General features: G+C 37.0%; 1 protein-coding gene across 14 annotated transcripts in view; it reads left to right on the top strand.

Annotated features, from left to right (window-relative positions):
• Positions 1 to 13,319, top strand: part of RBFOX2 (RNA binding fox-1 homolog 2) — a 265,256-nt gene that overhangs the window by 232,942 nt on the left and 18,995 nt on the right. For all 14 annotated transcript variants that reach the window (XM_082635881.1, XM_082635883.1, XM_082635880.1 and 11 more), the window contains exons 6-10: positions 3,854 to 3,946; positions 6,762 to 6,822; positions 9,865 to 9,918; positions 10,040 to 10,132; positions 11,237 to 11,369. In XM_082635881.1, coding sequence (XP_082492007.1) covers positions 3,854 to 3,946; positions 6,762 to 6,822; positions 9,865 to 9,918; positions 10,040 to 10,132; positions 11,237 to 11,369 — 434 coding nt within the window. The remainder of the gene's footprint in view (positions 1 to 3,853; positions 3,947 to 6,761; positions 6,823 to 9,864; positions 9,919 to 10,039; positions 10,133 to 11,236; positions 11,370 to 13,319) is intronic.

The following is a 13,319-nucleotide window of genomic DNA, read 5'->3' as shown; positions in this document are numbered from 1 at the left end:
ATGAAAGTTTACTTTTTGTTTATGTTTTCTTTATCTTCTTACATACCTGAAATATGTACTGTTAAGGGTCTGACTTTGTAGCTATTCAGACTGTTATTATGTTTCCCTTTTTGATACCTTGTATGATCATTTTGAAGCTCTTCTAAGGAAACTGTGTTAGGTTTAGACATAATTGTATTAAATTTTTTTCAAAGCAAGAGATCCAAATGACCAGAATTAATGTGAATTAGATTTCCAAGAATAAGGGAACATTAAACATAATTTCGTGGAAGAGAGTTTTCCTATTAGTAACTTTTTACGTCTGTGAATATCCTTGGCTCAATTTCTGGCACATTTTCAAAAGTGCTAAATTTTATTGAAGAAACAGTACATTAAAAATTTTTTCAAGCCTTATTTGAGTTAATATTCTTAAAACCAAGTTGTAAATGTGACAGATAAGCAAGCAGGAAGTGGAGTTGATGGAAAACCACCTGTTTGAAGTTTCAACTCAAGAGAAAAGTATTTAAGGACAATACTCCAAAAATACTGGTTATGCTTCTCACCTTCCTAATCACAGACCTTAACTCTGAGAGGTATATACTAATTTCCTAGTGCTTCTGAACAAATTATCACAAACTTGGTGGCTTAATACCACACAGATTTATTATCTTACAGTTCTGGAGGTCAGAAGTCCAAAGTGGGTCTCACTAGGCTAAAATCACAGTGTTGGAGGGCTGTGTTCCTTCAGGTGGCTCTAAGGGATGCTCCATTGCATGCCTTTTCCAGCTTCGGGAGGCAGCCCACATTCCTTGGCCTATAGCCCCCTTCCATCTTCAGAGCCAGCGACAGCCAGCCCAGCCTTTCTCAGGCTGCTACACTCTCCAATTCTGACTCTCCTCTTTCCCTCTTTCACTTCTAAGCACCTTTGCGATTACATTGGGCTCATCTGGATAATCCAGGATAATCTCCCTATCGCAAGATCATTAATTTAATCACATCTGCAAAATCCCTTTTGCCATGTAAGGTAACATATTCACAGGTTCTGGGGATTAGGACATGGACAACTTTGGGGGGGCTGTTATTCTGCCTGACACAAGGTCTATTTATCTTCGAAGGAAAGAAAGAAATCCTATTACATCTGTGTTTCTTATCAGGAGTCCCAAAGTATCAACAAGGCCTTCTGCCTCCTCTTACGCTAGTAAATATGCCTGCAAAGATTGCTTCATTTTTATGTCTTTGGTATCTTGATTAGCATTTCCTTTAGTTTATAAGCACCTTTCCTTATAAAACACTTTTAAAGCATTTAAAAGTGAAATTTTTTTCCAGAATACTGAAGTTATATTGAAAAAATCTTACACAAGCAGACTTTAGTGTTAAACTTTGTCATATGCTGACTGTAAGATGCCAGCACGTATGATACCATGCAGCCATTGTGTCACAGATGGTCCATCAACACATTAAAGAAAGAAGGGTCATAGAACACATTTAGCAATTAAATTGGAAAGAGAAAATTAGAAGAATTGTAGGACTAATATAGTTTAGTAAATAGAATACTGAATATTGGTTTCAGAGCTTAATTTCTAATTTTCTCACCATTAGCTGTAGGAAAAAGCTTCATGGGAGGAAGAAGACCTTGTTGGTGCTCTGGGCCTTGTTGATGCTTGAATACTTTACCTCAGATTGGCTCAATGTCTTTACTTTCAAAAGGAAACCAACAGGTTTATCCTTTCTACCCCATGGGTGCATTTAAAAGACACACAAGTATGTGTGTATGTATGTGGGTGTGTGTAGTCATTATGCTAAAATTAAAAACTTGTATATTAGCCTCTACATAATCTGCTGTCCAACCACTAGTTTATAATTTATTAATTTAACCCAGAGCATAAAATGTGTGAGGCTGTGACAATCAGTTGAAATACAGCTTATAGAACTTATAAAATGTGATATAATTCTCGTCACTATCTGTAACCTTTTTTAAAAGGTTTAACTTTCCTATTGGAGGATTCTCCAGGATCGGAGAGCTGGCTTCCTGTCTTCATCAGATGCTAGTGTAGATGACAAATGGAATAATTAATTAGTAACTTGCCCTTGTACACCTTGAGTTGTCAAAGTGGCTATAACATGTTGATATCAAAATTTGATTCTGAAAATGTGTTCCCATTGATATTTTCAACACATGTACATTTTTAAGGAACACTTTGAATTAAAATTACCCATAGTATTCCGTCCTAAGCTACATATATTTTTTAAAATTTCTGTCAGCTTAGCATTTCACTTCTAGATATCCAAATTGAAGGTAGAGATAATCCACTGGAATCCTCTGTGGATTGCCACCCAACCATGTAGTCATTTAAATGCTGAGAAATCAGATCCTTCAGAATGATGGAGTTGCTTTTATAAAACCTTATTGAGCAATGCACATTATTTACCATCTCAGTTAAAAATATGTTTTGTATATATAGGAGTACTCATGGTATTAATAAGCAGCAAAGCAGAACTTCAGTGAAAGTAAAGTGTTCAGGTTATCCTACAATGGAATATTCAAAATATGCTAGAGGGGCAGTGAAGCTATTGAGACATGAGGACTGTCTCAGAAAATTCTAAGAAGTTACCACTCTACAGATATAAATAGCTTGAGAAAATTTTATAGTTGCAGAGTGGAAAGATAAGGACAGAGCACCTAGAATGAAACTGACATAATGCTTTGTGAAATAGTCCTGTACTATACAGTAAATCCTGCTGGTGTTGAAATTGATAGAATAATAATGACTCAGGCAGTCTTTTCAGATTTAATGTGAGCCAAGGAGTAGAGTGGGTTAACTCCCGGTCTTCTGCTTTTTCTATTTAATAAATTAAAACTCCATGGTTGGTTTGTTTGTTTTTCAGCATCTACAATGGACAAATAAATTAATCCTAACTCAGAGTAGCAACTGTATTGCTGTTTTATGGTATTCTTTTCCTATTAAATAATATGCAACTGATGTCACTAACATAGATCTCATTCCTATTGCCTTTTTGACTATTCCTTTTTCTCTCTGCATATAGAAAAAACGAATACATTTAGTAGCAGATGTAGGCTTCAACAAAATTTAGGCAAAGTTGGGTAAGCAATTTTCTGAAATTCAGCTGAACATATTTTTACTCTTGAGTGTCAGTCTGGTTGTTTAAAATTCACATTGAAGAAAAGTCCTAATTGACCACTGCTTAGTGGTATCTTTGTTTGCTTAGACAAACGTGAGTGCTCCCCTCTTCCACACCCAGTACCCACAGAATCAAACGTGAACACTATATCCTAAATTATACCATTCCCAGAGACGTTGATGGTGCTACAAGCAACAGGCAAAGTGGGGCTAAAACGATTAGACCGCCTCCAAACTCATTATACAAGGTTTGCACCTAAATAGCAAGTTTCATGTAGAAGTTACTGGGGAATAATAGATTTAATTATTTTTTAGTATTATATGAAAGGATATGTGTGTTAGCAGCATGAAATAAGAAAGGTAGGATTTTTTAAAATGTTCAGATTCTCAGTTGAATAGTTTGACCCGAGTAACTCTATACCTTAATTTTGGTCTGGCCTCACATGCTTTATGTTTTATTTTATTATTGTTATTATTGTTGTTAATTACATCATCATTATTATTATTATTATTATTATTATCATCACTACTACTACAGTTCTTTATTCTTTTATTGGATTTAATTTCCCTTTACAAAATATGCATGGACCAAAAATGTGACTTTGGGAGAGTATTGCTGAGTTGTTGCTGATGTCAGTTTCATACTGTGATATTTTTTTTTTTCTATTTACCAAGAGATCAGTATTTCAATATAACGATGTGCATGTTTTCCCCCCTTCTCCCGCTGCATGCAGGGATTCGGGTTCGTAACTTTCGAGAATAGTGCTGATGCAGACAGGGCCAGGGAGAAATTACACGGCACCGTGGTAGAGGGCCGTAAAATCGAGGTGCATGTCTTCAATAATTCAATTTCTGGTTTATATTTTTATTTCTCTTTTTATGTATTGCCTCACTTATTTCACATTTGGAACCCTGTCTTGTTTGTGTTTTTGTGTCTCTGTGTCCTTCACCTCCTTGCACTAAAATGTGTAAAAGTAACACCTCTATCCTTCTCCCCCCTCCCATTTTTTGGTTGTTTTGGGGTTTTAATTTTGATTTACCTGTGTGCGAATGTATGTGTATTTGTTTTTCATTTAGTTTTTTCCTCCAAAATGTTCATCCTTCTACTCTCTTGATTTTTTTCCTTTGCTTCAGTTTGCGAGACTCTGAATTCCTCTAATCAGGCCAAAATAAAACTAACTTTTAAAATGTCTAAAAACTACCCAATTTAGAAATGTGTCCTATAATGAATCAAGGGGCCAGCCAATATCCTCTCTCTCTTGGGAGGCCAGTTCGCCTCCACATGCGTGTGACAAGTAAGGAATAGAAGATCATAAAGGTTGGGGGCGGGGAGGAAAGAATCCAAAACTAATGTGGTTTTTAAATATATTTAATATCTAGAATTTCAAAAGCTACTGGATAAAATCCTCCAACAGAGGGTTGGGTGGCTGCCTGTAGAACGTACTAGTACTGTGAGTGAGTCGGCCACCTGGTGCTCACCAGCCCTTTTCATAACGCAGTGAAGGTTAACTGGCTCCTTTCCCCTTTCCCAGTTTTTAAAAGTATGAAATATAAAAGCCACCATCTTGAGTAAGATGTCTGCATATTTTGCTTTTTTTTTTCCCCCTCCCTTTCCAATGGTTTAGCATTTAGGGCCCTTCACTTGACTCACTCTTTCCATGGTAACTATACACAATGCTGGCGATGGTGCCCGTTGGCGGTAAGTGAAACAAAAGCACTAGAGAAGAAGCTTTTTTAAAATGTTATTACAAACAAATAAGAAAGAAAAAGTCCATCTGCCATCTCACATTAACACTACAAAATGTGATTTGACTTGCTCCTCTTCCTTTTCCTTTCCCCCTTTTATTTTCAATGCTATTGAGTAATGCCGCCTGGACTTTGGATGTACACATTGTTTTGTAGCAGTCTGAGCTGTTTGAGTACTGACGTCATGGTGATTTTTTCCCCTTGCACATCTTACTCAGAGTTACTGAACTCCAGTTTGGCTGGTTTTATTAATGCACTTCCTGCCCCCCACTTCCTTTCCTCCTTTTCCTCTTTCCCAGACCTCTGTTTGTAGCTATGACTGTTCTTTCTTTGCCCTTGACAGCTCTCTGTCCTGCCCGTGACAGCCTTCCTGACTTTCTCTCTTCTCTTTCCCCGCTTTTTTGTTCTCCTTACCCAAGCTCTCTTCCTACCCTTTGCCCTAGTCCTTCCCCACCCCTTCTCTGTTCTGTGCAGCTATTGGTCTCTTTTGCTGACTGGTGGTTTCTGATTGGTTCTGGCCATTTTTCCTTTAAGTGCTTGGGTGCTTTCTGCTTTAGCAGCTAGTGGAAGCTCTTGCCCCATTCTAATCCGTGTCTGTGAGAGCCTCGCTCTTCACTTTCTCCTGTCTTTCCAAAATTGATTGTTTTTTTCTTTCTTTTATTTGTGTGTGTGTGTTTTTTAACTGCATGCTCTCAGTCTCATCATTGTTGTATCCCATTCTTTCTTTTAAATGTGAAATGTTGATATGATTTGGTGGGTCAAACTAGAGTAAATGGAGTTTCCAGCTCTTTTCCTCACGTAGGAAGATCATCACTATACAAATCCTGAAAGACATATTAAAACATTTTTGGTTCCAATTCTACCTAAAATTGATGTGTTTTTTTTTTTTTGGTAACAAATTTATCACTATTCAAATTTAACATAATATAAATACCCAGAGCAAAATAAGACATACTATATTTTGTATGTTTTATAATTCTTTAAAAACTGGCCTGTTTTTATATACCTGACAACATAGTATATAACCAGGTTCTATGGTAAGGCTTTACCCTCCTTGCAAGAGCTTTGAGGCTGGTTCTGACGCTGGGCTGCAGTATCCTGGCTTCTAAGCTCCATTCATCTTTTCTTCATCAGCACCATCTTTGTAGCGTCTACTTACCTTACCACTGAGAATGCTTTAATTATGCCGTTCTGTAATGAGGGTAGAGAGTACCATAAAACAAAAGAAACATAAGCTTTACTTTTTGAATTCTTTTAAGTGCCTGATTTAAAGGCCTTATGAAAACTTTCCTCTTAAATGAATAGGCCACGTAATCTAGAAAATTCAAAATGGTCCTGAAGTCTGTCAACATGAGACTCTAAGTTCCTATATTTGTTTACTGACCTCAAACAGTAAAATCTCATACAAGCATATATAAAAAGCTGAACATCAGAACAGGTAAACACCACAGATTTTTTTTCCTGTCTTCCTATAAATTTATTTCCTGACCAATGTAGCAAGCCTCTGTTTTGTTAATGAACTTCAAAGTTCACGTGCACACAGAGCTGTTTCCAATTACTTTTTTCCATATTTTCTCAATGCAGAGACTTCTCTGTTTAAAAGATCTCCAAAGAACTTGCAGATGTACTTTTTCTTAGGAGGCCTGGATGGTAAAGTTGTCCTAGTTTTCCATTTGGAGACCAGGAAACTGCATTTTACTCTTGTTAGCCTCATTTAATGAACACTTTAATTAAAATACTATTATTAATATTTTATATTGTTACATTAATTATTTAAATCAATTGTCTCTGAAATTTACATTTTAAACTGAATGCTTTGTTATTGAATGAGCACCTCCATATTCCCTAATGTGGTTTACTTCCTCCCTGCCCCTTCTTTCTACTTTGTATCTGTAGGTGAATAATGCTACAGCACGTGTAATGACCAATAAGAAGATGGTCACACCATATGCAAATGGTAAGAGGTTACAAGTCATCTTCGGAAAGATGTCGTTTATTCTCTCACAAACATCAAAGACTTTTTCTTGATTTCAGTCTTCAGTTTGTTTCGTGTACGTTGAAGTATTTTCTTTACCTAGTAGAGTTCATTTTTATAAATTACTTTTTTTTTAAGTTTTTTTAGTTATTAAGGTGTTATAGTCTCAGTAAAGTTCATTTTATACAGTGCGAACACATCATTTAAGGTTACCTATTAACCCAAGTTAGGCCCCCCGCGGGCACCCTCTTTTTGTAGCTGCTGTAGTTCTTTGTAATATGTTAGCCTTGTCCAGGATACCCCTGGATCCTACTTATCTGAACATAACAATTGGAATAATTCTTGACCCCTTGTTCTCCTTTTAAAGGAGTGGTCTAGAGGCAGCAGCCACAGGGTGTGTGTGTTGGGGAGGGGTACGCGCGCATATTTTCTATCTTCTATTCCGTGGCTACCTGTTATACAGTGAGTTTTATAAATGTTTCTCATGAAGAAGGAATTTTTCTGTGAATATTTTGTCTAACAAAAACAGAACTTTTGCTTCAGTTGTCAGATTTAATCTAGACTCATACTCCCTAAGTGAGGTAGGATATAATTTTAATCTGTTGTACAACGGTGGTTTTACAAGCTGTGTTCCACAGGACCATCTTGGGGGGGGGAAGAAAACTGAATGGACTGGGTCTTGAGGCCTACAGCTCTACTTTGGTGGACCTCATTCTCTGTTGTATATTTTAGAGTTGTGCATAAGATTTTATCTAGAATAAAAAGGAGAGTTTCTCCCCTTTTATTGCTTTATAAAAGTTTGAACCTACTGCTAGAGTATGACAGTATGTGCTGGTGGTATCTTAAATCAAGTAGAAGTGTATTAGTGTTGAGTATATCCCGGGAGGTCTTCAATAAATATGTGTAGCCCAGCTTTTCAAATAGATTATAGAAATCAGCATAATTTGCATTTACCAGCATAATTTGCATTTTCCTTACTCATTTTACTAGTGGTATATCTTGGGATACCACCACCTTCCACTTTACCTTTTGTTTTCTTCTTTTCACTGCTATCACAGAAACAGAAGTTTCTGCAATTTTGATAAAAATCCAATTTAAACTAAATCAGAAGGAGAGTATGTCAGATTTCCTTTCGATCCAGCGAGAATGGTGGAGCAGAAAGAGCTGCTGACTAGAATTGAGAAGACAGAAATTCTCCTTCTAGATTTGACTCTTCATTTTACTCTGTGACAGTGGGCCAATTTCCTAACCTATCTGATTCTGTTTTCACCTCTGTCAAGTAGCAGTCACAGAATTTTAGCACCACAAGGCTCTTCTTTAGAAGTCATTAAAATCCAACCCTCCTAGCTTATTATCTAGGAAATGAAGCCCAGGGAAGTGTAGTCCTTACTCATTGTCCCAGAGGTGGTACCTATCTTACCTCTCTCTTTGGGTTTTGTGAAAGTCAAATGACATAAACACCTGTAAAAATACATTGTAAAGTGTACAAAACTAAACGTATTCAAGATATTGTTGACAGTGTACCATTATATACCATTATTATAATATGCATCCATTGTATGCATTTAAAGGGAGTGCTTAAGTAATAGTGCCATTGATAGGAAAGGAAAAGTTCATTTTTTAATATTGTTCTAAATCACTATTCAAGCCTACTGGAGCCAAACTTTAGAAACATGCAGCTCCCGTGTTAGAGATTCTGAAAAGAGTGTGCTAGGTGCCTTCTGGTGAATTCTCAGCATTTTAGTTCACATTGGCTTTGAGTCCCTTGATTTGTCTGATTGAAGAACATTTGTGCTTTTGCAACTCCAGTAGGATTTGAATCCAGATTTTGAAATTTTTATGCAGAATAATGAAGAGGCATGTCTATAAGCACATAAAATAACGAATGGGGGATTGGATTGATTCCGAATGAATAGATTTTCTCTTGAATAATGTCTTTGCTTATAGCCATTGAAATCTGTTAATTGGCCTTTTCTTCTTTCCATTCACATATTTATAGAGTCGCAGTGGCACAATGTTACAATGTTATAAAAGAATTAAACCAAAGAGCCAATCTTTCAGAAAAATAAAATGGCATATTTATGTATAAAATTCAACAAATATTTATTGATTAAAGTTTTCACATGGAATTCTACTCTATCAGTGGGTAATAGTGCATTTTTCTTTTTTTTTTTACTACTTGCCATATTCCTATAAATATAAAAAAGGGAATATAGAAATGAAATTGATATCAAACCTAATGTTGTTTGGAAATAATTAAAATTTATAAATGTTTAAGCTAATGTTCAGCAGCGGTCTTGTATCCATTAGCTTAAAGGTCTAATTAACATAAATATGCTTATTGCAAATTAAAATCTCAGAAGACATGCACCAAAGTTAGGAATGTACCTTGAATTTTATTATTGCATGGCTCTCCTTGTTGCCTTGGTTAACTCCAGTGAAATCCCAGTGGGAAATCGCAATGAAGGAAGATTTCCATTTACCCAGAATACCATTAGCATGGAATTCAGAGGTCCAGGTCAAATTTGAATTCAGTCAAAGGATACCCTTATCAAACACTTAGAGTAGTAAACAGTGTTAAGATGATATAGAAGACAGTGCATCACAGTATGATAGAGAATGATATATATTCTGCCTTTTTCCTTCTTCTAAACAAAGATTAGGCCATTAAAGCCGTTCTATGAGAGACCGTATACCAAACCCCAGGATTTATTTATATTTCTTTTTCCTTCTCTCATTCCCTCTCCATCTTCCTACCTCCCAATTTTTTTCTCACGTCCTCTTTACCCCCACCACTCCCCTGCCAAATCTTCATTATCCCTTCACTGTGCTAGTCCTGCTTAAAGATGACCAGGTCCAGGAATGGCATCACCCTCTCCTATAAACCCCCGCTGGACTTCTAAAGGGAAGCTGGTACCAGGCAAAAATGAACCCAGAGGTGTCTGAAGCCAACTTTCACATCACTCCTTTTCCTTATATTCCTCATATAGTTTTAAATGTTTACTGTCCTCTCTTCCATTTCAGGTTGGAAATTAAGCCCAGTAGTTGGAGCTGTATATGGGCCCGAGTTGTACGCAGGTAGTATTTAAGTTAATTTTTCCATTTGTGTTATTTATATGTATTTTAAAAATCCATTGTTTTTCAGTTTCCTATTCCTTTGTAATCTTTTTGCACTTTTTCATTTCTTAAATGCGCTCAGCATCCAGCTTTCAAGCAGATGTGTCCCTAGGCAATGACGCGGCAGTGCCCCTGTCAGGAAGAGGGGGCATCAACACTTACATTCCTTTAATCAGTAAGTAGCCTATGTTGACCTGGCATGGCTTTTGACTGTTGTGAGTAAACAGTGATGTGTTGGTCTTTTTTTCCCCCCAAATATAATACATAACTGAAAAGGAGGCATTCACGAGAAAGATAAATACTATCACAGTGCCCTGTCCTGCTTATTAGCCTGTGCTAGAATCTTTTTGACCAAATGTTAAGATGGCCAAAAAGCATAAATAGTTGGAAAAGTTAGAAGGGGGTGAGGACACGTAAAGAAAATTTTAGTCTGCACTTTGTAATGAAGAAAACAAAAGAAGTAATTATTTGTGGAATGTGTTGTACGTGTTATCTGCAAGTCAGCTTTGGGCCCTTGAGTCGAATATCACTCAAAAGCCCCTCCAGTATTATTGATTATTCTCAGCTCTGTTGATATCTCTAAAGTCATTTTGACCTGAGCCATTTAGCCATTTAGCAAGAGATATAATTAAACAGAGTTCAGTGGACATGGAATCAGTGTCTCTGTGTGCTTTCTAGAGGACAGCACACTTAAAATAGGCCCTTAGAAAATGTCTGCCTCTTTAAAGGCTTACAAGGCTCCAGGGGGGAGGTAGTTTCCCTCTCACCTCACATTTCTGAATTGAAATATTTTAGATAAAGAATAAGGTTGACTAATGAAATGTCTGAAGACTACTGTGTGCCTTGGAGTGTGGCAGCATGTCAAAACACAAAAGAATATTCTTATGAAGAATAATTATTATATGCAGGTAATAACGTTTGGAAATAGGGTTAATAATTAGCCAGTGAAAGAGTTTATATCAATCAATTTAAACTGCCCGTAGAAATTAAAAGTCTCGTCTCCATTATGGCAGTAGTGCTCAGAGCTTCCTGACCCGTTTCTCCTCAGCTTGCATTGTAAGGCCGAAATTGGGAAGGAACAAAGAAAACTCACTCCAGATTTGTGATGAATGAGGCATGGAGTCAATTAGTTTGGGCATATTGCATATTTCCATTTCTTTTTGAGAAAAGATGTAATGTCGAGGTGTCTTTCCTGTAATTGGTGCAAAGCAAGCTGTGATTGTACATGTGCTGTTGAATGCAAGTTGGCATTTCTGTCGTATTTTGGGTCTCCCTTTAGTTCCTGGCTTCCCTTACCCAACTGCAGCCACCACGGCGGCCGCTTTCAGAGGAGCCCACCTGAGGGGCAGGGGGCGGACAGTATACGGTGCAGTCCGAGCGGTACCTCCAACAGCCATTCCCGCCTATCCAGGGTAAGCAGTAGATTCCAAAATAAGCAACCACACAAAAACAGAAAACCATGGCCCTCGTATAACTTCTGGGATGTTGCCGTGCCACATAGTAGAGATTCTCTGAATATTTGCAAATTAACGGATTAGATGGCAAGAACCATACCATTGTCAGAATGTAACAAAATATCAATTCATTATATAAATCTTCATTTTGGCCACCTTAAGCCCTCACAGTAGTGGCTTAAGACAGTAGCCAGAGCTGTCTTGTGTTCACTAGCAGTGTGTTGGCATGGAGTTCACTCAGCATCGCACGAATTTGGATTAACACTCCTGCAGAGAACCAAACTAGAAGCTCAAGATTGTAGTGCAAGACTGCATCTGCTGGATTCACCCCCCTCACCACCACCCTTATTGGGGCTGAGGCTCTCACATGTGCCCTCCCTTGTGGTTTCACCGCCTGGGTGGTGAGCAGCAGAGCTACTTACCCACAATGGATTTGCTTTCTTTGTAGGAAATGGATTAAAAGAGGTTAATTCAAAGATGAACCAAGTCCAATTGAATCAAGGGAGAAAGGGAGAAGTAGGAAGAATTAAACTACAGTTGGCTTCCGAACGATAATAAAACAACGAATGGAGCTGAGCATCCTTCACCCTTTGATTTTTGTATGGAGGGTGTCTCATGCAGTGGAATGATTCCATAGCAACAAATAAATCCTATGTTATTGAATGGGGGAGAAGGAGTGAAGATGGCAGGTTTTGTTTTCAGTTGTTTTTCAGTGTCAATCTAAAATGTATATTTTTGTAAAGAGTGGACTTTTATAAGTTAGTTATATCAGGACTTTCTTTCTTCAAAGATGTGACGTTTGTGTTCTTCATCTTTTCTCTGCCTGTGACGGGTTTTTTTTCCATATTCTTAATGAAGAATAAACAGTGGCAGAGGAGCCTATTCATTGCTACATAGTTAAAATGTAAAGGGAAAGAGCCTTCTTTGTAGGTCCTTTTCTGACAGCAAAATTGACTGTGAGGTGTACTAATTTAGCATTCATTCATAGACCAAAGGGACATGCCATTTGGGGTCCTCAATTACACAGAATTAAAGCATTTTTATCAGACAAGACAAATATGCATGTTGAAATGGGCAGGCTTCAGAAGCCACTGGAAGGGAACAACTTTAGAAATAAACTTGTTTGCAGCTTATAGATGTTTAAATCCCATGCATTCCATCATCTCCATCTTCTGCCATTACTTACTTTTAATTTTATCCTTTTTTTCTCTCAACTTGACCTTTGACCTTCAACCTCTGACATCTCCTTTTAAAGAAGTGAATAAAGATGCAGTATTGTTTCATCAAGAAATAGTCAAGTAAAACATAAAACTGAACCTTGGAAGTTCTACACACTAGGAAAATTGTTTTATGAAGCATCTTCCATTTCAATCCAAGAGATTTTACCATCATGTTTGCAAAGAAATACTGCTCACCAGAAACATGGGACTTCTTTATTTTGTAATATTCCTGAGTTACTTTATAAAGTGGTTGAATTCGTTCCTATTCAATATAGGTCATTTCAGTATATTGGCCAAACTTGAGAACCCATTCTCTACCAAGTCTGTGTCAGGTATATATTTGCTCAAAGATATTTTATCTTTATGTCTAATCACATCAATTTCTGTGCATTACATTGAACACTAATTTCCCATGTTTTCTTTTTTATTAACTAAACCACCTGTTTATGTGGAAGATGGCAAGGAATAAGTCCAGTATTTTATGAGGAATGGCCTAAAATTGCTTTTCAGCTTAGTAAACTAATTTTATCATTAGTCATTGTGTTCTAGCCTCCTTGTGGCATTTGATATAGGGAATATTGGAATTCTTCTAGAATTTAGGTGAATATTCCCAGTGAGTGATACAGCTTAGCATAAAATGTATTCGTTTTTAATGCCACCACTCTTCTCTATAGAACAAATATTTTTC

This window comes from Mesoplodon mirus (genome assembly GCF_964341445.2).
Source record: "Mesoplodon mirus genome assembly, chromosome: 11".
Classification (NCBI taxonomy): domain Eukaryota; kingdom Metazoa; phylum Chordata; class Mammalia; order Artiodactyla; family Ziphiidae; genus Mesoplodon; species Mesoplodon mirus.
The sequence above is the reverse complement of the archived record's forward strand: the minus strand, read 5'-3'. Positions and strand labels throughout refer to the sequence as shown.